This window comes from Zosterops lateralis (genome assembly GCF_965231275.1).
Source record: "Zosterops lateralis genome assembly, chromosome: 6".
In the NCBI taxonomy this organism is placed as follows: domain Eukaryota; kingdom Metazoa; phylum Chordata; class Aves; order Passeriformes; family Zosteropidae; genus Zosterops; species Zosterops lateralis.
In genome coordinates, this window is record NC_139761.1 from 57,797,679 (window position 1) to 57,823,685 (window position 26,007).

General features: G+C 40.0%; 1 protein-coding gene across 1 annotated transcript in view; it reads left to right on the forward strand.

Annotated features, from left to right (window-relative positions):
• NELL1 (neural EGFL like 1) overlaps positions 1–26,007 on the forward strand; it is a gene marked incomplete at its 5' end in the record, with an annotated part of 282,538 nt that overhangs the window by 236,636 nt on the left and 19,895 nt on the right. Inside the window, one exon of the mRNA XM_083862654.1 lies at positions 25,427–25,567. Within this exon, the coding sequence (XP_083718780.1) occupies positions 25,427–25,567 (141 nt within the window). The remainder of the gene's footprint in view (positions 1–25,426; positions 25,568–26,007) is intronic.

A 26,007-nucleotide genomic window follows, 5' to 3' on the forward strand; every position in this document is an offset into this window, starting at 1 on the left:
AGACTGTGACTGACACTTCTATTAAAACCCTCTGGTTTTCAGGGTCCATTTCTGCCTGAGGGCCCTTTTCTCTTTCACTAATACAAAAGTCCACAATACGTGCTTTACTATTTTTTACCTCCATACAAAAGGAGAACATATATTGGTTTTTAAGGTATCACCTGCTCGTATGCAAACCACTGCCAAGTTTTGATGGTTTTATCATAACAGTGTTTCTTCTTTTACAGGAGCAGCAGCCCCAATGGCAGGACTGATGCTCCCCAGCATCCCCCTGTGGACAGGCAGTGGCACTCTGAGATGCGAGGGAGGGGCAAGAATTTTGAATTCCCGTCCTGGCAGTGCTTAGAAGAGACAAACAATAGTAGAGAAGCAGCCAGAGGCGTTTCCTAAACCTTCTCTCAAAAAAAGGCATCCTTTTCGGCCAGCCTAGGATAGCTTGAGTGCTTTCACTGGGAAACCATGGAATGGTTTGGGTTCGAAGGGGGCTTCTAAGCTCATTCAATCCTGCAATGAGCAGGGGCATCTTCAACCAGATCAGGTTGCTCAGGGCCTGTTCCGTCTGACCTTGAATGTTTCCAGGGATGGGACATTCCCCACTTCTCTTCTGGTGTTTTGCCATCCTTGGCATAAAAAACTTTATCCCTGTACCTAATCCAAATTGATCCTTTATTAGTTTAAAACTGTTACTCCTTGTCCTAGCACAACAGGCTCATTATCCCCACCTTTCTTATGGGCTCCCTGCAATTATTGAAAAACCACAATCGGATCCCCCAGGAGGCTTTTCCTCTCCAGGCTGAACATTCTCAACTCTCAAACGTTCCTCGTAGGAGAGATGATGAGAAAGGGCATAAACTCATGCTTAACAACACCTTTACAGGATTGCTGCACTCCAAAAACCAAGTTTGAAAAATAGTTTTTCTCAAACCATTTGAGAAATGCAGGTGGTGGTATGGGGGGTGGATTTCTTTACCTTTTTCCCTCCTGCCTCTGTGTTGGCCAGGTTTGTTGGTCGAAGTTCACTCTCTTGCCTGATTCTTTTCACTCCTTGCTACTCGTGTGCAAGAGCTTGTGTTTCTTTCCACCACAATATCACCTTGCTGGCTAATGTCCAAAGTATTTTTGGAAATTCATTAGAAAATGTAAATGGAACGTGCTTGTGTTATTTTCATTGTGAATCAGACATTACCCAGGAGTTAACAGGCAGCTTTCTAGATAATAACAGAGGTGTCAGTTTCTTCAGTGAAAATGTCATGGAGAGATCCTTCAATATCTTGTGATATAATTTATATATTCTGTTTGATGTATGTATGGTTGGCGGCATTTGGCATTTAATACTCTTAAAATTGCTATTTACCAAATTTAAAAAATGTAGAGAACTGCCTTAAAATGGGATCAAACATATTGCTGCTGCCTTTGAGAGAAAGAATTTGATTTTATTCTGATCAAACTGGTTTCACCCTAGTGTAGCTTTGTTGGGCAGTAATGAATTAGAGTGGAGTACATTTTCTTGGAATCTGTGGCTTAATTTTTTTTTCTCTCTTCAATTGATGTTTCTCCTTGACACAATTAATACTTCACCTGTGAACCTGGCTGAACAAAGTGTCATCCTCTGCTCAGGAAATTCTTGAGATCCTGATTCTAGGGAGCTGGCAAACTCCAGCTCCCTGAGATAAAACTCTTTAACGGGATGGTTCTTCAACAAAATTACAGACACCTTGTGATCTGTGAGACACCTTGGGAAAACCAAGGTAAAAAGCTGGAACAGAAAAAATCCTGCCAAGCTGGCTGTGGTAGGCTACTGAGTTATTGCCAGGAAGAGGATTGGGAAGGCTTTTACAAGTATCAAACTGTGCTTAAATTCATAGCAGAATATATAAATGTATCTCCCAGTGGGCCAGGAAGAATTTTAAACACAGGATCTGGGGCATTTGGCTCCTCCGTTCTTCGATGCCAAATCTGGATTCAGGAGTTTCCATTGCTTCTTCTTCCTCCCCAGCTGACCAGAACCCTAAAGCAATGAGAGACGTGTAAGGAAATTAGTATCTTCTCACTCCCTGAGTTTGCTGAAGTCACTAACAGAATAGAGACTTAATATCTTAAATCTATTTTGTTGTAATTTAGCATACTACTTCAGTTCTCTTCACAATTAAGACCTAATTTTGTATCTTCAGTTTATATTCACCTGTATATTATTCCCCCCCCCCCAGTATTGCCTTGAATCCATGTTTTCTAGACCTCCCATCATTTTTTGCTCTCCTCTCCTCCTGATTCTCAGCTGATCCACGTTGCCATTAAGCTTGTTGCCTTCTCCTTGGCGCATATGATACAGGAGGTAAGACTCTCTCAGGATTGTGAACATCAGGAGAGGATGCACAGTGCTTTTGTCCATCCCTTCCAAGGTGGAGATATCAGGCTTTGATTTCATTCTGGCGTGGCACCACACACAGGCTTTGATCTGCTCCAGGTCTTGCTCTGCTGCTTAGTTCTCCTGGCATGGATGGTCAGGGAACAGGAGCTGGGCCAGCAAAAAATGTTCAAGGCAGAGCAGCCTGAGCATAATGACTCGGCTCTATTTCATCTCTACTAATTCCTTGAAAATTGGCCTGCATTATTTACCTGCTTTCTGCTAAATAAATCAGAATATTTCTGTATGGCACTGCTGCTCAGCAGCCCTCTTAATGAGCATTGTGAGATGATCATTTGTAACCCTGAGCCCTGAACTTCCATTAATTTCACTAGTCAGAGGCACTACTGATTAAATGAGCTGTTTCCAGGAGAATAAATCTCCCTGCACACACACAGAGAGTAACTGACAGCACACCAAGATTACCTGTGTGGCTATTTCAGATGTCAGAGTCCGCTGTGATTTTGTGTCTGTCTGTAAGCTCGGGAGCAGCATTGGAAACCTCTGCAAATGTTTCCCATTTTCAACATGAAACAGCTTTTACAAACCCTTGAAAACATTAAAATAATGCTAAAAAATAAATGGAGCATTATTTGACCTGGAGCACAGTTGTTTCACTTTCCAATGTTGCAAACAACTAAAAAAGCCTGGTTATTTTGACCCACTCTGTTTAAAATGTTAATTGTGTAATATAAAGTTTAAAGATCTTCTGCCATTGCTTATCTCAATCTTCATTTCTCTTCTTAATTGCACATTTGAACAAGAAATTGTAATGTTTTTAAATTAGCTCTTAGGATCTATTGGGTCTTGTGTGAGGGAGAAGGTAGTTACTTGGAGGAGATGAGGTTTATATCCAGCTAGATCTGGTTGCTGGTTCCCAGCAAGGAAAACTTGCACTTGCTACAAACATTTTTGAAAAATATGTGTTTGAATCATCATTAGTTTTCCTTTCCTCAGCCCTGCTGTCTGAGGGAAACCCATGCTTTGTATTCAGAGTGCTCTTTGATTGGTCTGGGAGGAAACTAGGGGCTTTTGGGATGTGATGGCAAGGATTTGATAACAGAGAATAAAATTACAATGGAAATCAGGCAAGGAAAGGGAAAATGGCTCAGGGTTTGGCATGTGGTGTCTGATATGAGGAATAAACAGCATTGTCTCCTTTAGAATTTTATTGTATATTAACAAATGTTATTAGTAAAATAATAAAGTCTCTAGCATTTTATAGCTGCATAAGGAGCATTCAGATGATCTAATTTAGTTCCCACTACTGTGTCACATAGTGCTCTTTATGAATTTGTCAGATCTGTCCTAAAATAGCTAAATAGCTATTGCTTTAAAAAGAAATATGTTACTTTCTTACTCCTCAGTTTGCAATGATATTTCAGACATTGCTTTCTTATGGCTAGGGTAAGATTTCGACTGATTTCCACTCAAGAACTACTCCTGACAGTTACAACTTACTTGTATTGGTGTTCTACCACTTGTCATTCTTCCTCTTAAATGAAAAGAAAAAACCTTTTTATGACTTGTCCTAATGAGTTTTTATAAAGGATTAATATCTCCTCTTGGCTTTGGATGTGCCAGGCAAAATAAGTGAGGAACACTGCATTTCATAAAATGGATTATTGTATGCCCTGGTGCCTCTCTTCACTTCTTGCCTTTTTTTTTTTTTAATTCCTGAGCAGAGCTGAAAAAGAGTTGTATTGAGATAAGCATCACTGTGGCTTGTTTCATGGCATTAATAGTTTCATATTGCTATAACAAATGTCTCTGTTGATAAATTCTAGATAGCTTTTGCCTTTCTCAACAAAGCTAATCTTCCTTATCCTATCATCCTCTGATTGATTAACATGGTCTTCATCCTCCCCAGTAATTTCTCACTGATAATTTCCCAACTTTTAGTAGAAATACTTATTATTGCTAGGCTCTCAAGCAGAATCACAAAGCACATTATAGCATTACTTTTAATTCCATTCCCATTAGGCAAGACTTTCCCTTTCTTTCAGAATGAAATTCCAGTATTTCACTAGCATTGGCAGGAAATTTCTGAAGTTGTACCAAGTCTTACTGACCAAAGCTGTGCCTCCTTTTCCTTTGAGTCTTTGAGAAAAACATGATATGAGCTCCAAGACACACGTTTAAAGAAATTACCTTCCCCAGTTCTCTTTTTTTCTTTAAATCAGTAAGCTTCCATGAACTTCCATGAAGGGTATTGTTACTCTCTTTTTATTGGTGAGTGTGCTGAGATGGCACAGTTGGAAAAGCAGAGATCTCCAAGGCAGTTTAGGCACTTGTAATGGGGCTGAGGAGAAGTATAGTTAGATGTCCTACTGTGCAGTCCCTCATTAAATCCTCTAACTGTATGTCTGAATGCTCCTGTTTTCACAGGTAGAATGTCCTAGAGGCCACAAGTTCTGCTGCTGTATGTGTCCAATTTATCTGCCTTATCAGGGATACTCAGCCCTGCATTTCATTGTGAAGCCATTGTAACTAAAACTTCAAAATAAGCTTTATTGAGACCCAGCTAACTGGAGTGCTCCAGGAATCCTGCCCTGGAGTTGGGCTCTTGGAAACAAACACACCCATGACCCAGCTGTAGCTGCTGCTTTTGGTCAGAGACATTAGCCAGAGTGTTTCTGTTCTTGAGGTTGGATATGGCTTACAGAATGGCTATCAATGTTTTTAATCTCAAATGTTTGATTTAGGAGCACTCCTTGTGCTTGAGGGGTGGCACATCTCCCCTTCTCTCAGAGAAGGGTGTGAGGGAGGTCTCCTTTTTTTTGGTGTTCTCCTCTGCAGTAACCAATAAAGCCTGGACAGCCTAAAGTAACCAGTGAATATGGACACACATTCCCAGGGTAGTGGTGGGGTGCTTCTGCTGGCCTCCAGTAGCAATAATCCAGGGTTTAATCCTTGTTCAATCCAGGGATGGCTACACCTCCCTGGCTCTCACATGCTGCTTGAGGATTGAGAGTGATGCTCCTCTCCCCACCCCCAAATAGTCTTTTCTGTCTAGTAGTAGTCTGTATTATTTGAATATAAATTCCAATAATGTGTCCATCATTACCAGCAGATCAGTAGCACGGACAGCAGTGAGATTTGAGCACCAGAATGCTTTCCTTTTGGCTTTTTTTTTTTCCTCATTTTTAAAAAGTTGACAAAACCAGTGGGCTGGGGAAAGAGGCCAAGGATGTTCCTAGTTACCTGGAAGTATCATCCTTTCTGTGTGCATGGAATAGCTTGTGGCTGTTGGAGCTGAGGCAGTGAGGCATGGAACAGTCTTCAAAGAGAGTTTTACAAGTAGGCTCATTTCAGAGTTGAAATTTGTTATTTAGTAGAAGTATTAATACATGGAATTATATCTTTATCAGCTTTTTGGGGGCTGCTCTGAACTGTTATCATCATTTCACACATGCTTTTTGTAACCTCACTGTTCTGTTCTCATTTTCTCTTTTCTCTCTCTGGCCACCTTGCTTCCATCCCTTTGCTTCTCAAGAGATTAAAGGGCCAAAATGCTGCTCCCTAAACTTCCTTCATTATCCACAGAAAGTTTCACAATGTAATTACAATGCAAATAGAAAGTTTTTTATATTTAGAAAAGACAAGGCATTTAATTTAGTACCAAATAGCAGGAATGAAAGGTACTCTCTTTTCTATCTGTGAAATTGCCTGGTCTTCTCTGGATAACAAATTTTGTTCAGGCTGCTTTAATAGAGTTTCAAGTCGTGTATTAATTATTAAGTGTGATCCAAACTGTCACATTTAGGAAGTGTTGCTGCACTGGTGTAATTTAATGTCTACTGTCAGGAAATAAATCCCTGGAATATAGATTTTAGTCCTGACTATGCCACTAACTTAAGTGACTGGAGGTGCTTCCCTCATCACTCCAGGCTCGTTTTTCTCTGTCTGTGAAATGTATATTATGGCAAGTACCTACATCATGCTGAGTGAATGACGAGCCCTTGATGCAGCTAAGAAGTTGGAATTCACTTTCAGAGAAAATATTTGTGTGTCAAAAGCTGAGTTTTGGTGTGTTTTGAAGGAATTTGTCCTGTGATTTATACTGAAAATACTTCCAGAAATCCTTCAAGAATGGGAATATTAAAATTTCATCTTTGGCGTTGCTGTTGGTGTATTATTTCTTTCTTCTTGTGTTGGCTTTTTATGGCTTAACAGTGGTACTAGTGCATGTGTTAGTGTTGGGCCATCAAATTATAGTACAAATTGGAGAAACTGGAACAAGTAGCTACAGCCCAAATTATCTTAAGAAACCAAAATCAATTAAAATCCTTTATGTCTGCACAAAGACTGTGTATTGTGTTAAGATAATAATATTTAAAAAAAAGAAAGTTTAAAATAATTTAAAAATAAATTTTCAAAAGGTGATGATGGAGATGTATGATCTATCAATTTTATAAATGCAAGCAGAAATGGCATTTAACAACCAGTGCTTCAGAATATAGATCAGTTATTTTCTGACATTCTTCAGATGTATTTTCAATAAGCTATTGAAATAGACAACTGTTTTTCTGTCCTCATGCTAATGTACATCAGTAAAATTACTCTAACTATCAATGTAGTAAATGGTAAGCAATTATAAATCAATGGAGACCACAAGCTTTAGAGATAAGCTATGCAGAAACAGAGAAAAAGATAAAGTAATAGCGTTATGCTGTTCAAGAAACAGTTTTTTTGAGCTGTAGAATCAGAGGGGATGTTTAAAAATCAAGAAAAATAGTGTGGTGTTTTGCTAAGAAGGGTGGTGTAGACAAATAAGAAGGTGGTGAATAATGAGAACAATAATTAATGTGAATCTGAGCAACCCAACTGGTTAATTTCATGTGAAAATCTATTCAGTTTTCTTGGAAATGATAAAAACTGTTTCAAGTTTGAAGGAAAAAATTTGATTTTTGTTTCTCAGCAGCTTCCGAGTGGGTTCTCTATAGAGCTAAAACAAGAATGCACTCTGCTTTCCTTCACTTTTAGTCATGTGTTGGAACTATGAAGCAGAACTGAAAAGTAGGAGAATTATCAATAGTATTATCAAATCAATATTATGGTGTTGCATTTATTTTTAATCAAGTTTTCAAGACTGTTAATATGAAGCCTGAAATTGACTTTCTAATCTTTTTTAGAGAGAAAAAAAAGAGATTGCAAAGAGATTTGTCTGTGTTGGGTTGACCCAACATATCTGGGGATAATTGTTCTCCCCAGAGAACGATTTTGGATACACAAACCCAGTACAACATATCTGGGGATAATTGTTCTCCCCAGAGAACAATCCTGGCCACACAAACCCAGTACAACATATTTGGAAATAGTTATTCTCCCCAGAGAACATTTCTGGATACACAGACCTAGTACAACATATTTGGGATAATTGTTCTCCCCAGAGAACAATTTTGGGTACACAAACCCAGTACAACATATTTGGAAATAATTGTTCTCCCCAGAGAACAATCCTGGCCACACAAACCCAGTACAACGTATTTGGGAATTGCTCTCCCCAGAGATCCAAGGCTGACACGTGTTCAGCTGAGTGTTTTGATTTCCCTTGCTGCACATCCCAGTGTAGCTGAGCATGTGCCCTGTTCCAGAGTCCTGCTGATGGGCAGGCTAATTGTCCCCCAGGGCTGGGAGGGGCTGGGGAGAAGTCCTGTGCTCTGGGAGGGATGTGCTCTCTTCCCTGAGAGATGCAGGAGCTGCTAATTATGCTGGGGAGCTGACACTTTTATTTATTATATTTATACCACAACGACACAGATTCTGACTTCAGAAAGCTGAAAATGACTCCTTTATTGTTGAGATGTGTCCCCCTTTTATACTATTTTACACAGACCAGTTTGATTGGTGAAACAAAGACAAATCTCTTCACTCACATTGGTCAGACCAGAGGGACATCAAGAAGAAGACCCTCCTAGAGAAAAAATGTAATCCAAGTTTACAGTTTCCAAAACATGTCTGTTGTTTACAGAAAATTCCCTGGGAAAGGGATTTCAGAAAACCAAAACATCTCAGACACAGAACCAGGGCTACAGGGAGCAGAACCAGGTCTTTGCTATCCAGCACAGGGAATTGGGGATCCCTGGTTTTCAGTCATCTTTTGGAATTACTTGTATTGGAATGGGATCAGGTATGATGTGATGTTAGCCTGTGGGAACATGATTTATCAGGGGTAAGAGATAGCTGTGTGGAGTTGTTCTGATGGACATCTCATCACAGGCTCCAGGCCAGTTCTTCATGCACCATTTCTTGCCTTCTTGATGTTTGGCTCAGGATGAGCATGTCCCTCAGCTCTAATTTAATCAGAAGGCACCTGAGTGGTGTTATTCATCCCTGTCATTGTTCCCCTGCACAGCCTTCTCTGATGGACACACCAAATAACCCCTCCACAGGAAATGCCTGCATTTCAAAAGGTTCCTTCAGAGTTTGTTTCCATCTTGCCTGATAAGATGTCAGCAACAGTCATGTAATGGTTGGGGGAACTTCAGTGACATAGCATAATGAGAAATTATAGTGGGGTAAACTACTTTTAAAATATTATGGGTTACTAAGTAATTACTAAAGTGCTTTACACACACACACACACACACATACACACACACACATGCACATATGTAAGTACATCAAAGCATTTCTTATTAGTGTTGCAGTGAAACAGTTTGACACTTCAGCTTCAATACAACAGAGGCCAGAGATGCTTTGATCCAAGTGCCAAACTGCACCTTTGCAACTAACAGGACGTGCTTTGATGTAGAAAAAAAAAAAAGGTGGAATTTTCATTCAGAATTAAGTCTTCTATCCTGACAATTTAAATTATTTTTTTAAATTATTATTATTTATTTTATTTTTCTGACATGAGATATTTGGAAGGTATCCCTCTAGGAGATGGGATCTCCTTCCTGAGAGTGCAGTCCATGGAGCTCAAATGTGGTCCTGTCATGATGGGAATTGCATTAGGGAAAACAGTGCCTTTATGGTTGTCCTGTCAAGATGAATTTGAATTGCACAGCAGTCTGAAATCAGAAGCTGAACTGGTTTTCACCACAGTATGGTTTCTGGTAGTGACACAGCCACGGTTGGGTTCTTGAAAAACTTCTCTCTGGAAAATTCTGCTTCTTGAAGTAAGTCTAATGTTTGTGGTCAAGGACACTTTCTCTTTGTCCTTTCCTGCTTGTGTGTCATGAAAGAGCTGCTGTAGATAGCTCCAGGGCTGGCAGAGATTGGAAAAGGGATTTCTTTGTACACTCTGTGTTATTTTGGTGGCCATAAATAAAGGAAGCCATTTTATTTTTAAAATATTTTTTAAGCATCAAAGTGAACCTGAAAAATAAAGGCATAAATATTCAGTTCTTCCTAGGAAATCCAGTTCTGACTTCATGTTTTCAGTATTCTAACAGGGCCAAAAGAGACACCTTTGAGTAAAAGCAATATAAATGAAGGCAAAAATTTAAACTTTGATGAGAAAGATTATGAAATATGAAAGCTCCTAAAGTAGTTCAGAAGATTCTAGTCCCATCTTGGAAATGGAGGAGTGTTCTATGTGTGCTTAGGCCAAAAACTGTCTTACATAGGTGTTAGTGGGAAAAAAAAGAGAATTCAAGGGAGGTGATGAGTGATCGCTGGGAGGTGCCAGAGGCAAGAAACTTGATCAAGGTTTTGCCAGCAGAACATGTGTGGGTTGTTTGACTTTGAAAGGGTAGGAGTGCTTTTCTGGAATAGTCAGAGCAACCAAAGAAGAGCCAGCCTAGGACACAGCTCAAAGCATGGTCTGTAAAATGGCAGCATTTGTGTTGCATGGTGTGTGGAGTATTCTTCCTTGTGCTAACTTTTCTTTATATTGTCACATGAACTTCTTATTCTATATCAGAAAATAAAAAAGGAAGGAAGAAAGCAGGAAGATATAAAAATGGATAAAAGGAAAATAAAAAGCAGGCTTACTGTAAAATATAACGCTCCCTTAAAGCATTGTTAGAAACCTGGTTTTCATAGCTTTTAAACTCCTTCCTCCATCCAGGGTTTCCCACTGGACCATTAAAGAGGCCAAAACAGCCTCAGTAACTTACTTGTCTACATGCCCTGAAGATGAGCCCTTCAAATTTATGTTCAGCTTTCTGAGAGGTGCCTCCCATGGGTGTCTGGAGCTGTTCCTCACAGCTGGTGTGCTCTGTCCCCTTGTCACTGCTGCTCCTGCAGGGAGCTTCTCCGGGGGACACATCTAAACAGGAACAGGGTGGGTTTCTGTTGGAAACCTGGGCACTGAGGATTTCAGACTTTCTGTGCTCACAGGCACTGACCCCCAAGCAAACACTGCATTTCATCTGTGGCCTTAGGAAAGGCTTCCAAAATTGAGTGACAGCACTGGGATTGTGGGTGTGGAGTTTGAATAGAAGTGTGTGATATCACAGGGTGGAAAACTCAGAGTTTAAGGGTTTAGAATATAGTAATATATATATAAAGCAAGAGGGAGGTTTTAGGACAGAGGCCAGTCCTTCTTTTTCACCTTCTCCTTCATGGCTCTGGGTGGTGTTTTGTAATTGGATAGAAAAGTCTGCATTGTGGGCCATGGGTGGTTGGTTATTGGGTTAAAAGTAAAAATAATTGAGATGTCATTTCTTAATTGGACAGTTTATCCTTAACAGGCCTTGGAGAGAGAGAGAGAGAGATAGGGGCCATTTTTAGTTTGCTAGCTTGAAGTGCTGTAGAACTCACAGTTTCTGAGACTGTAATATAAATAACAATTAATAAACATCTGAGTCTGAACAAGAAACACCATCTTGAACATTTAATTCCTACCCTGGCAGAAAAAAATGATGAAAAGCAACAGTTTTCCACACCTCCAGCTCATGGTTTGCTCTCGCCATGGACCCTGCTGGATACAGGTCCAGAGACCACTGACAGCCCACCCAGTCCAAATTAGTCTGAGTTTCTGACACATTTAATTTACATTTGTGACCCCTTCAACACAGTTGTCATTGACTCTTTCTCATGTAGATTCATGCTTTGCCAGCTGAAATAGAGTTGTTCTTACCCTGTTCTAATGAGAGAGATCATGGCTGTCTGCCTTGAGGTAGTTACAGTGAGTGGAGAGAAATAGGTGTTTTCAATGCGTGGTGCATCCTCTCCTAAGGAGGCATCTGAAGGAGGTGTTAGATGAATGCTAGCCCCAATGAAAGCACCCAACTCTCCACTGATGGTGTGGTTTGAACTACAATTATTCCTATAACTGAAAATCCGTGAGTGACCAGATTTTTAGTTACTGGAAAATAAGGTGATTTTACTAAGTCTCCATAGGAGTATAATTGATGACCCCATCTTAAACAAAAATACTAAATCAGTATGTTTGACTAGATATTAAAGAAAATAAGGTTTGCATCTAAAAGGCTGGTGAATTTTGGAGTAATATGTTAGGTATCTGAAGGATAAGTGCAGAAAGCATCTTCTTTTACTGTTTTTCTTAAATTTGGATTACAGTCTGCAGGATTTCTAAGTTGGCACACGTTAAGAACCAAATAAAATGCACATCTCGCGTTTTGCCTTTTCTCTGCTGTGTTTCACAAGCTGTGAAAACCTTGTTTTGGAAAGGCAGATATTTTATATTCTGCTTTGGTGGTCCCAGGTTCCTTGCCAATTGCATGCCACATGCTTTACTGATACTTTAGGGCTCATCTGGTTTAGAGCCACCATTGCCCTAAGTCACTGTCAGGCAGTCAGGATCTTTTTTACTGACTCTCAAGTGATTTAAATCTTCCAGGCTGAGGCATATTAGGTGATCTCATGTGGCCCTAAGAGTAATTTCCACTACCTGTTGCTATTTGTTAGCTGAGGTCAAATTTTCTGCTGTGGAACAGTTTCCCCTACAACCCTTTTCTTGCTGACGTCCTCTGATGTTCATGGCTGAGCCACCACTGCTGTTCTCCCTGTTGGTGACATGAGTCACAGTTGTCACCAGTCTCTGATCTGTCTCTGAAGAAACTTGCATATCCAACACAATTAAGGGAAGAAATCTAAAGGGACAGGATAAGTGCTCTGTTTACACTGACTTTTTTCCCCCCTCAAAGTCAGTCTTGCTCCTAAATGCATAAATGACGCTGTTTTACACCACAATGACACAGACTCTGACTTCAGAAGGCTGAAAATGACTCCTTTATTTTTGGGATGTGTCTCCCTTTTTATACTATTCTACACAGACCAATTCAATTGGTGAAACAGGGACAAACCTCTTCAATCACACTGGTCAGAGCAGAGGGACATCAAGAAGAAGTCCCTCCTAGGAAAAATGAAAACATAGGTACAGTTTATGTAAACATGTCTCTTGTTTACAGAAAATTCCCTGGGAAAGGAAATGCAGAAAACCAAAACATCTCAGGCATGAAATGAGGCCTACACATAAATATGCATAGAGCAGCTTCTTTTAGGAGATGCCCACTTTTTTTATTTGTTGAGGGGGTTTTGTTTGTTTGCTTGTTTGTTTTGGAGTTTTTTAATGTTTTGCTACCCCTGTGCTACAAATCAGCCTCGTTTCACTGAAAATGAAGCTCTGAAACACAAGCTGTGCACATAGTTATATCCATATATGAAATCTCTTTGTAAAATGACAGCATTTTGTACATCCATTCTTTTGTCTGCATACTATCTGAAGTGCATAAGAAGAGCTACTAAAGGTTTTTGTAGTATCAAAAATAATTCCTTGCATATGAACAGAAATGCAGGGAGATCTTTGGAGATTAAACACAGGGGCAGCAGTAGCACCAGTGTTCAACCCCAGGTAGGTGTTGCTTCTAATCCCAAATTTACTCATCTCTAGCCAGATTCCCCGAGTCTTTCCAGCCATCCCAAGCCCACCAAGCACTAAAATTGAGACCATGTAGCTGTTGGAGATCCTACAAAGTTCAAGGTGATCCTACAAAGTTCAGGGTGATCCTCCTAGCCCAGTAAAATCTCTGTGCCAGCTTTTGCAGGTACATTTTTTGAGGACACTTCTTCTATAGGTTGGTGCATTTGAAGAGAGTAAATTATATTGTGGTCTTCAAATTGTAAAACCAGCTACTGTGAGGAACTCCTTCCTTTGGAAATGCTAATGAAAACAGTTGAATTCAACTTAGGTGTTATAGAACTTGGTTAATTTAATGAAAAAAAGGGCACAAAACCTATTTGGGTAAATGTGTGGGTTTAGTGAGTGGAGGTCTTACTCATGCAGCAAGCAGTGACTGTATCTTCATCATGAATAATTAAACCCCTTTGAGACAATCAAATAAACAGAGGCTTTTTATATTTTTCTTTTCATAACCAAGTGTTGTGCTTTTAAGAAGTATTTTGAGATCGCAGGAGGAAGAACAATATAGAAATGCAATGTATAACAATGATAACAATATTATTATTAGTAGTAGTAATATTATTAGTAGTAATATTATTATTATTGAGTCTACTGGCTTTCATTTTAAAATTTTCTACTTACTTCAGTTGCACATTTTTAATTGCTTAGAGAAATGATGCAGTCATATCTCAGAGTTGGTTTAATTAGAATTATTGATGTCTGAAGCAGCACCCAGGCTGGGGAAACTGGAGTCTGATCAAAGTCAGAACTAATGGTTTAGTGAAGTTAGGAATTCAATCTGTAATTAACATTGAAAGAGAAAGCATACGCTTTCAAAAAGCACATTTTATGCTAAGGGAAAAGGCACTTCTTATTTATTTGGAAATATTCATTGCACTATTTAAAAAGAAGGGTAACAGTAATGGAGTAATGACTGAGTTTTTCACCTGGAAGGAACACTGGATGCAACATTGTGGTTGTACAGACACTGGTATCCTTTACTCTCCATAATTAGATTTAGAAATGCATGGGAAATGGGAAATTCCCTTTAGGAAGGGTTTTAAGACTTTTGGAATTTTGTGTTTTCAGGGGGAGAAATCTTTCTAGCTTGATTGAAAGAACGTATAAATATTACAGTTTTTAAACGTATTCTACAGAGCAAATAAGTTTAACACTGTGACAAATTCTGATTTGAGGTGCTGAAGGAAACAGGATATTAGGCAGTCACTATTTTAAAGCCTTTATCAGCTCATTGACGGCTGAGCTGGCACAGGGCAGTTGAGCACATGGGATGAATCCTCACCTTTATTCTGAAGGTTGTCAGTGGATACCTTGTGTTGGTTTAGTAAGTTTTTGTGGATTTTTTGGCAATGTGCTGACTCTGATGATGTAGTGAAGTCAAATGTGGCACAGTGAAAGCACACTTATTTCATGTTCCTCAGACTTCCTGGGTTGGGCATGGGAAATCACAACACCAAAGTGCTTTTTATGCTTTTTTGTGACTGCTTATGGTGTGACAGATCTGGATAAATTTAGCTGCACTTGGTGGGTGACAGATGAAAGGTGCTGGGGCTGGAGAAAGTTCAGGTAGACCAAAATAGAGAGTGACTTTTACCTGCATGATGAACACAAGGAGATAGACAAAGTGGGGCAAGAGTCTGGATTTCTCTTCAGCAGCCCTTCCAGGCTTCTGTCATTTGGTGTCTATTACAGGGTCTTTTTTGTGCATCCTTCCTACTATCAGAAATAAATATATGTATTCCAAAGTGGCTGGGGATCTTCCCTTGGTGAGAGCAGTGCAGTCCTGTGTGCTGTGTGGAAGACCCACCACAGATTTCATCTTTTTATGAAACTGTGTTCACACATTCTCCAAAAGTACATGTTTTTATCACTTGCACTTTATTGATCAGCCCTTCCTGAACCATTTTCATCCCTAATTAAGGATGCAGAGAGCTTTACATTATTCTGCTTATGATTTCAAGGGCTCATTTTATACTGCTTGTTTGGGGATTTGCTTCCTTGGGAGAATTTATTACTGCATGAATGAAAATGCTTTTCTGAAGCTGTTCATCAGTTCAAGATTTAAAAAAAAACAAAACTAATTGAGAATATTTCTCATTATTATCAAATTCTCAGGGGCGCTATAGGGTGTGCACACTATTATAATCTAAACCTATAATTTGGATTTGCTCCTTGTGCCCTTTGGCACAATGGTATGCATGGGAATTTTAAGGAGTGTGACTGACACTCCATCCATAGTGAAGAAAATCTGCTCTTTATTATTTTCTCATCAGCTGCTGCCTCCTGTTAGCAGTGAAGTTGTTTTGACAAGTGCTGTTTTGATATACTCATAGAAGGGCTCAAACTAATCAAAAGAACTTCCTAACACTGTGCACTACTGGGCTGAAAAATAATCTCAATGAAGTGGGGGAGGACTCATCATGTGAGTTGTTCTAAAACTGGTTTTGAGGCAAATCACCGAAGAATTTATGGAAGGGAACATCTATTCCCTGTCATGGGATGTTCCAGATAAGATAACAGGCTATTTCTATCACTCTTTGATGTTGAAACTGAGCATTTCAAGTGCTAGATGGAGTGATATATTGCTTATGCATTGTACCTAGAGATTGTGCATGAAGTCTGATGGCACTGGGTAATAATGCTGAGGCTCATCCATGAAGCTTTTACACACAGAGCCAGTGTCACCTGAATGATTCCTTTTGTGCAATGCACTGGGTTGCAGACAGCTGCTGGGTTGGAGCTGGGTGGAGAATGCTGTTTGTCAGTGTCCTCTCTCATGAGAGGTTTCATTCATCTTCTGTGGCTCTGATGAAGCAATCTGCAGCCTGTGCAGTTATCAGTTTTCATTCAGGTGAGCATTCCTTCTGAGGCAGAATCAGGGAGTGGCAGAAGGGCTGAGGTTGACAGGGACTCTGGGATCACCTTGTCCAACCCCACTGCTCAGCTATAGCCACTGGAGCCCAGGACCACGTCCGGAAATATCCAGGGATGGAGATCCTACAGCTTCCCTGGGCAGCCTCACACTGCAGGAGTGTTTCCTGGTGTTCACTTTGTGCCCATGGGCCCTGTCCTGTCACTGGGCACTGCTGGCAGGACCTTGGCTCCATCCTCTGGGCACTTCCCTTTGGGTGTTTATCTGTGTCTGCAGGATCCCCTCTGAGCCTTCTCCTCTCCAGGATAATCAGGCCCAGCTCTCTCAGCCTTTCCCCCTGGCAGAGATGCCCCAGCCCTCACTCATCCTCATGTCCCAAGGGTTGTTGGAAACCTGGGCACTGAGAATTTCAGACTTTCTGACAGGCACTGAACCCCAAGCAAACACTGCATTTCACCTGAGGCCATGGAAAAGGCTCCCAAAATTGAGTGACAGCACTGGGATTGTGGGTGTGGAGTTTGAATAGAAGTGTGTGATATCACAGGGTGGAAAACTCAGAGTTTAAGGGTTTAGAATATAGTAATACATGTATAAAGCAAGAGGGAGGTTTTAGGACAGAGGCCAGTCCCTTTTCACCTTCTCCTTCATGGGTCTGGGTGGTGTTTTGTAATTGAATAGAAAAGTCTGCATTGTGGGCCATGGGTGGTTGGTTATTGGGTTAAAAGTAAAAATAATTTAAGTGTCATTTCATAACTGGACAGTTTGTGCTTAAAAGGCCTTGTAAAGATCTTGTAAACACACAGAGACATTTTTCACTTTATTAGCTAGAACTCACAGCTTGTGAGACTGTAGATAAGAATTAATAAACATGTGAGTCTGAACATGAACTCAGTCTCTTGAGCATTTAATCCCAGCTCTGACAGAAGAAAAGAAGACAAAAAACCCACAGGTTTGTCTTTCCTCTGCTGTTCTATCTCTCTCTTGTGCTGGGGAGGTCAGAACTGGCTCCAGCACTTCAGGTGTGGCCTCAGCAGCTGAGCAGTGGGAAGGATCCCCTCCCTCACCCTGCTGGCATTAAATACTTTATTTAATGCAGCTGAAGGCACCATAAACCTTATCCACAGCAGAGTCATTTTCCTGGTTCATGTTCAACTTGGTGTCCAGCAGGACCCCCAGTTCCTCTTGTGCCAAGCTGTGTTCCAGCTGCTTGGCACCCATCAGCTGTTTTGTCTTACCATCTGTCCCCCTTAGGTGATTATCCTTAAATAATCACCTAAAGGGGACAGATTTGTGTCCTCTTTAGGTGATTATTTAAGGATAATCATTTTGTGATTAAGATCCTTTTGTGATCTTGGCAAAGAATGTGCAGCTCTTTGGTCTCAGGATGCCAAAATCGCTTGCCAAAAGTGCTGTTTATTCTCATTGATAGATCAGTCTTCTTATGAGACACTTCATGCATTTTGCCATGCAGATTATCTGAAATGTAACTGTGCAGTCTGTAGTAAGTTTTAGTATGGTTTTGCCCGTCACTGTGAAAGAATCTGAATTTACAGCAGTTATGCTTTCAGTAGGCTTAAAGCAGCTGTGTATGTGAAAGTAGTTTGCTTTAGTAAAAGGTTTGAACTTTTTAAAAATCTGTGTAATCCTGGCTGTGTAGAAGAATACCTGTGTGTACTGAGGGCTCCATTGATTGAAGTCCACTGACGCAACAGACCTCTCCTATTGATCTTGGGTTTCATTTTATTCTAGTATACATATCTAATGCTCTGAGTAGTTGCTCATATATAATATATGCAGATACAACGCCAGGTTCACAATTTAATTGAATGAGCAGTCGTGGATGAAGGTACTGAATATTCTTAAAAAATAAAGCTTGTGTTCATGAATCAGGAAGGTAGGGAAGGTTGGCCTTGCCTCTACCTGGTTGCTTGAGAATTTTTTTATAGGGAATAGAGAATGGTGACCTAAAGGGCAGGACAGTGGACTGGAATTGCACAATTGAGAAGTTTCTCACAGTTCGGCTTTGGATGACTTTGGAAAGTTCTTTGTGTCTCTCTCTGCCTTATTTATCTCACCTGTTAATTGCACACTACCAGTAAATATGTATTATTATATGTTATATAAATTAAATCATGGTGGTCTATGATTCACTAGTGGTCTGCAGTTCAGTTTCTGTGCAGAAATGCTACCAGGTTGATTTACTGATGGGTAACTGCAGCATGAAGACCACACACTATTCCTAAATAGGTAGAAAAATACTAGATTTGGGGTCCTGACAAAGTGCTCCAGAATCTTCAGGAACAGCATGATGTCAAAAGGAGTAAGAAAGGACATTCCTGGAGAACTGTAGGATACTGCCAACAGGTACGAAATGTTAGTAGACAATGAGTTGTACTTCTGTCCTGAAGTTCAGTGTCATTAATTCAGCAATGGCTGGAGCTGGCAAACAGGTTCTTTTGACCTGTGTGTTCCTCATGCCCATCTTCAAACCAGCCACATTATGCTTGACTGCCACTATTGTTCCAAGAGCTGGAATGCATGAAATACTGGGCTGGAAGCCCTGCTGCTTTCAGGGTGATGTGGTTTGAGAGATGTATTGACCATCAGCCTCAAATTTGACAGAAAGTCTCTGCCTCAGGTTGAAATTTAACCTGCTAATTGTGAGCACAATCTGTTTCTGGCTTGTGGAGTGATCATTAAAATCCTGTTTGCAATGAGAGCTCAAATGCAATACTAAATATGAAATAGTTCTTTACCCTGCCAGGCTTTCTGCTGAATGATCTCATTCCAGTTTTTGTGTCCTACATCACCCAGTAATCTTCAACTATGAGAAAGAAAAATTCTTTCACCTCCAGTGGGATTTCTTTGAATGATCCAGGATCTTTCAGTTGCATGCTCCAAGTGTGCTGCATATTTAGTGTGAAAATTGATGAATACGAGGGTATGAGAGAGACATGCACTAAAGTCATAAAGACATCATCTTGTGCTGTGTATAAATATATCAAGTACTAAAATGAATTTCTATAAATTAGATGTTATATATTAAAATAATTAATCTTAGAAAATGCTTGTACAACTACTCAGTGTTATTATTTTGATATTGGTTTATTCTGTTTATTCTTGGTGAAATCATCATTCTGAATTTGCATGTGAGTTTCAAATTATTAAAAATCTTTATATTTTTAAAATATTTTATAGTAGTCCAAAATTATGCAATAAAGCATATTACAGCTGTTCTTTAATTATAAAGGATGGTGGGCACATATTTCATCCCTGAAAGCCAGATAGTACTATTAAACTGTTTGTGTGGGGTTGATTATTTGTGAATGTGAGTTTTATTCACTGTCTTAACAAATTTAAAATTTTATGGCTTACCACTGTGTCCTCAAAATAGGAAAATGGACCAAAGCCTCTACCATTTATAGAGACAAAACTGTTCCTGCCCAAGAAGGAACTGGAAGGGCCAATATAAATATAAAGCAATTAAAATCAGCCTGTGAAAACAGCCACAGCTTCTGAAGAGAGAGGAATATGTTATTTGGTGTTGACTGTTTGCCTAGGATCTCCTAATGAGTGAAAATGAACATAATTAAAAATGAGGTTGAATGTCACTGGAAAATTTCCTGAGAAATTTTATGATTAAAAATGCCAGTGGATAATTCTCAGGTGTCCTTCCTGTCCTTCCTGGTGTTTCAGTATATCTGTTGTCTTCAGGGTGAAGTGGCCCCATGAGGCTGAGCAGCAGCCACCAGTCATTACCCAAATGTAACTTAATGACAGAGTTACCTGTGTTCTCTGAGTTACCATTGGTTTAACAGCTAAATTGCAATACCAGCTGTCACCTTGGTATTCCAGGCACACTGGGCTGCAAACCTGTGAGGAGGTCAGAGAGTTTTAGCCTCTCCTACTTTGACTGGGAGTGTTTCTGTTTTGCATTGCATATGTTTTGAAAATACAGGCAGACTCCTCTTATAGTGAACTGTCAAAGCCAATAGAGGGATTTAACAATATAAAAAATATACTGTATTTTAATGGTTAATAATAAAGGATAAAATTCAGCCTTTATAGGAGTTTATGTAAAGCTGGAGAGCTAGGCAGGTGGGAAGGTTTGTTGGAGTTTTTTGGAGAGAAAGAGATTTTTTCATTTGTTCTCATCCAAAGTGATTGTCTTTGCTTTCAGGGTTTATTTGAAATAGTGGAATGAATCCTTTGCAGCAGGGACACTCTTTGCAGAGTGCTGTCAGTGCTACCCCTTTCTTGCTATCTCTGTATTCTGGAAGTGAGGCTTAGGCTGGAGCAGGAGATGAGAAGAGGCTGTCTTTTAAATACAACTAATGCCTCAATTGGCTGGGTGCATTTTTCTGATGTTTTTGTGTTGAAGAAAAATACTATGATGTGGAAAACAAAGCTGAAGTGCTCTGGAAGCAATGGAGTCAGCTTTCAAAGTACAATTTTAATTCAGAAAGCTTGAGACCTGTGTGATCCTCTCTTGTTAGCACATGCTTTTCCTGCTTATAGGTCTCCTAGCTGGTGGAAACTAAAGATAAGGAATGTATATTTTTTGCATAAGAAAGAATACAATAATGGTTTGATGAATAGACACTTTTACAATAAAGCTCTTCTGTCTCATTGAGGCTGTAGATTGCTGGCTGTTACATGACACTGAACAGTTTTCCTTTTAGTATTATCACACAGTGACTTAAATGTGATGGAGCATTAGAAAAGATTGAATTATTTTAATTTTACCTTCTCACAGGGTTCTGAAGCCATTGTGTTTTATTTTGAGATAAATTATCCTATTTATCTTGTCTGCATAAATACCTCTATGAATAATGCAAGAAGCTGCTAAAAGTAAAAATTATGGACTTGTCCTTAAAGGACAGGATTAATATCCTGCAAGAGCTTATAGGAAACCAACTAGTGCCTTTATTCTTTGATACAAAACTCTGACATTTGTGAGCATTTGCAGATCCACTATAGTGGGGTGTGGCCAGATCAATTAACATTCTCTACTAATGGCAGTGAAATGACTGAGTGGGGTAAGAGCAGGCTAAAGGATGGTTTGTACCAGATCTCCTTTTACATGGATGTTGTGACAAGGCTTAAATGAAAAAAAAAGCTACAAAAGCAGTGCATGGTGGTGAGAGCAGCCATGTCTGACATTGCACTAGAGCAAGAAATGAAAAACACTACCCTTAATCCAAAGGGAGCACAGATACTTAGCCAGAGACTGCAGAGGAAAATTAAGATTATGATGATGCCTTGGGAAGGCTGACCTGGAACAGAGACTGGACAGAGCCAGAGAATAAAGTAGGTGTTTATTGAAAGGTCTTTAGGGTACACCTTGGGCAGAACAGGGCCTGAGCAGGGCTACACCAAAGGTGGACTCAAAATGGTCCCAAAAACGTGGACAAACAGTCACGAGGTCTCACACTTTCATGAGTTTTGGTCCATTTGCATATTGGGGTTTAATTGTCCAATTCCAGCTCCAGGCTGTGAGGTCCCATCCTTCTTGTTCCTCCCTCCAGCCCACCCTTGTTTGTGTTTTTGGGCCTGAAAGTTGTCCTTGGTGTTCAGCAGGAAAAGGATTTGTTTTGTGTCCCTGCTCTGTGCAGAGCTGAGTGACACTGACTGTGAGCTCAGAACTGCACTCCTGGGCAGCACAGAATCTGAAATACATGAGAGTTCAAACTTAAATCATCATCAAAACTTTTCAGTTCCCAAGGACGCATTAAATTGGCAGTTTCTCACAAGCACTCAATTTTACACTATATAGATGCTAACAGGGACATGCAGAAATCCCACACCAAACTGCCCATCCTGCTGCCAAGGAGCACCGAGAGCAGGCAACACCTACAGCAGGGGAGCACAGCCAAAAGATGCCCAAAAGTCCTTTCTTCTGGACTGTGTGAAGTGACAGAATTTCTGATCAGGCTTTAATGTGCTCCTTTAAAAGAAAGATTAGAATTTCTACACTGTTTCCACTCCCAGGTCAGAATTATACACTTTCATTTCAGCTTAACATGGCTTTAAGAAAGAAAGTACATATAGGACATTCTGGTAAGCATCTGCACACACAAAACCCACAAAAATAGTGTGTATCTAACTCAAATCCTATAGCAAAACCCCAAACCAGACTTGGAAAGAGAAAGCCTTTTATCCGGAGGCAAATATGCAAATATGGTACTAGAATCTAAAGATGGAAAAGCAATTGATGAAGAGAAGTTAATTGATTCTAATTCCCTGAATTCCCTGAACTGGCTTTTATGTACATCAACATTTTTCTGTGCAGAAGAAATGCTCAAAAAAAAAAAGCGTTTTGAAAAGACATAGGATGTCTAGCTGGAAATGGTCTATTAAATGAGCTAAATAGTGTCATGGTGTATGACACACCACTTTTATAAAGCTGTTATTTGCTTTTCCGTCTTGGTGCTCTGAGCATCCTAAATCTCAGTTTCTAAAACATCCACAACATTTTCCTGTTCCCACAGACCTGTGTTTATACATGTGCTACAAACAACTTACAGGATCATAGGAGAGAGAAGCTTACAGAGCTCCTCATGGTGTTTCCAACCCTTTTTGGTGTTTATGTTCACCATTTCGAGAAATAATAATGTGTTAGGTCAACAGGGATGCCATTAAAGTTTTTCATATGCTAGTGCTCCCAAAGGAATCCTGACCTGCTGCAGAAGCAGAGGGAAAATTGCTTCCCCCATTCTTTCTCCTGCATCATCCTCCCAGCACCTGTATGCAGGAGAAGGCTGAGCTTAACCTGAAGAGGAGGGGTAGTGGTAGGAAGTAGAGCTTGAAGAGCTTTTTGCTTGTTGCTTCCACATCAGCAGTGGTGTCTGTCATGGCAGATTTTCCCCAAAAAAAACCCCCATAGCTTCTCCTGTCCTTTGCCCACTGCCCCCAGTGTGGGCAGGACAAGGCTGGCATAGCTCCCCTGGTTTCAGGAGATGGAGGAAGTAAAGGAGGAACCTGTAAAACTGAAAGCAAGTCTTTTTTTCCTAGCTCTGCTGGCTGAAGAAATTGGTTAGTGTCTCCCTACACATTAGGGAGCAAAAGCTGCAACAGGTATGATACTGCCACAGTAAAGTCATCTAGCCTTGAAAGAGTTCTGTGTCTTGTTTTACTTTTTGACATAATGTAGAGGCATAAGCTAATGGCTCTTCTTCCATTGAGTAAAGTGCTGCCTAGCTTTGGAGCTCTGGCAGACTTTCTGAGAAGTAGCCTGCTAGTCAGTCAGTGTCCTTTGCCATGAGCCTAAATCATAGACTTTCAAATGGGCTTAAGTTTAGTTTAAGTGAAATTTAGGAACACTCTATTGATTTTGTAAACTGAAAACGTAAAATTGAACAGGTAGAGATCCAGTACAGGGCTGACACAAGGAAGGAGTCTTTAAACAGAAACATTCTCCAGTCCAACACTGGGAAAGAAAGGAAAGAAGAAGAATTCATCTGCAATTGACCTGCAGTAGCAAAGTCATTCACTTTCCAAATAGGATTAAACCTGGTTTTATCAGCCATGACATGTGAAAAGATCGTGGTTATAAATTCCATTTGCTGTAATGAATTGAAAGTGTCTGAGTTTGCAAGCAGCACTCACCGTTGATGGACAGCTGGATTCCTGCAGTGTTTTAACACTAAAATTAGCTTCCACAAAGTACAGGAAAGGTGCCAGCAGTGACAGATCTTAAAGCATGTAAAAATTGACTGTATTGTTGGGTGGGAGCTGAATAAAAGTGGAGATAAATAGTGTTTATGAGCCTGTTATGTAGACAACTTGGTTCATGCTTGAGTGAGGGCGAACACGAGTCTTGGCGGGTTTTTTAGGTTTCTCAGCCATATTTCAGCAGGAATAAATATTGGTACTGAAATGAGGAAAAATGGAACTTCTCTATGGTGTTGCTTGTAATATGTAAGAAAATGGGGTTGTATTGAAGGATGCCTCATTCAAGTTGATCTCCACGCACATCAACATGACTCCAGTGCAGTCCATGAAACCATATTGATGAGTGTATTTTGGAAATTGAGATTAAAGCTACGTTCTGGGGTTAGTTAATCACCTTAACTCAGTCTTGCATCAGGATCACGAGGCATTGGTCCTTTGATGCTTGTGGAGCTAAATGTAGTTTCCAAACCTATTTTCACCGAGATTTTTTGGTTTGGTGTGCACAATTTTATGCACATTTTAAGTGTGCCAAATTAAAAAACCCCTCAGTGAGTGAAAGTGGGAATTATTTGGGAATAAATTCAGTCTCCTTTTAATTGATAAGTTACCCAGCTGAAAACTGTCCAAAAAAAAAAAAAAAAAAAAAAAAAAAAAAGCTTGATCTGAATAGAGGAATGCAAATATAATGGCTTCTTAAATTACCACAAGGTTAACATATAATTAATTTGCTAATTTTAATTACAACCCTACAAAATGTGCTGAAAAATGCTCAAAGGGGAGAAGCAGCCAGGTGCCAGCCATGATTAGCCAAGGTTACTGGCAATTACAAAGTCTCTATTAAACATGTTACAGAAATTTGAGGAAGCCCTTTCTAAAAACAGCACATTTATTGAAACTCAGCAGGGTATTCATCGTGCTGTATCTTTCCATTGCTGCAGACTTGCTGTCATTTGCCTCACTCTTTCCCAGCTAAATCTTTTATTGCAGCTGAAATGTGGACTTGCTTTTTTCTGTTTGTCACACACTGTCACCCTTGTACCAGGTATTTATTTTGATCGTGTAAACAAAGGAGATTAACCAGTGTTTGTGAAGTGTTCTGAGCACCTTCAGTTCCAGATAGCTGCCAACATTTCCAGCTGAATGCTGGAAACACGAATCCTGAAGGAAATGGTTTTTCTTTCCAGGGTGTCCTGGCACGTGCAGTTTATAAAGCAGGAATATTGCTGAAACTGCCTTTTCAGTGGGCAACCTGTTCTGCAACACTTTAAATGTAATGTAATTTCTGAGTTAAAAAAGCAAACAAAAAAACCCAGCACAAACAAAAAATTGAACACGGGACAAAAAAATCTGCATGTTTGGTTTGCATTTTCAACAAATTATGGTGTAAAAGAATGTCTTGTCTTGTCTGTAACAGATTACATGATGTATTATTGTTATTCTTTATTGTTGTTATGTGAGTCATGCTTTAAATGTCTGTTGTTTGGAACTGTAATAAACATTGATCCATCTATTAAAGGAAATCTTTAAAAAAAACTCCAAACCAATAAGATATTTTTAAAAAAAAATCAAAAACAAACCTACAGTATTGGTGTCAAAGGAAATTAATTTCCTGGCTGGCTTGTGTTTTTCTCTGAGGCAGATATTGATGAGTGTGCAGAGGGGATCATTGAGTGTCACAACCATTCACGCTGTGTTAACCTCCCAGGGTGGTACCACTGTGAGTGCAGAAGCGGTTTCCATGACAATGGAAGCTACTCTCCTTCCGGGGAGTCCTGTGTTGGTAAGCAATCATCAGCAGAGCCTTTTTTTTATTATTTATTTATTTTCCCCTCCCTCCCTCCTTGTGCATGGTGTTCCCAAGTGACCGTAGAGTTCCTGAGTGTCTCAGGGCAGGACGGGGTGTCTGTCTGTCTCCAAAGCGTGCCCTCCTGCACCGCTCCATTTATCAGGGAGCCTGAAGTGAAAGTGGGCTTGCTGGGGAGCATCACTGGCCACTGCAAAATTGGTTTTCCAATTCCAGGTTTCAGCAGAGTGGTAGAAGAACATCCCTGTGGCGTGTCTGTTGTTGCTTAACTTTGCTTTGTTTTCTGTTTTTTTGGCATTTCATCGCTTGATTTTGAGTTCTGCAAATAACATCAAATTCTCTCCTCACTATATTTGCAGAATAAGGTCCCGAGGGCATGAGCAGAGAGGGGTTTTTAATGGGTGCAAAGGAGTTTG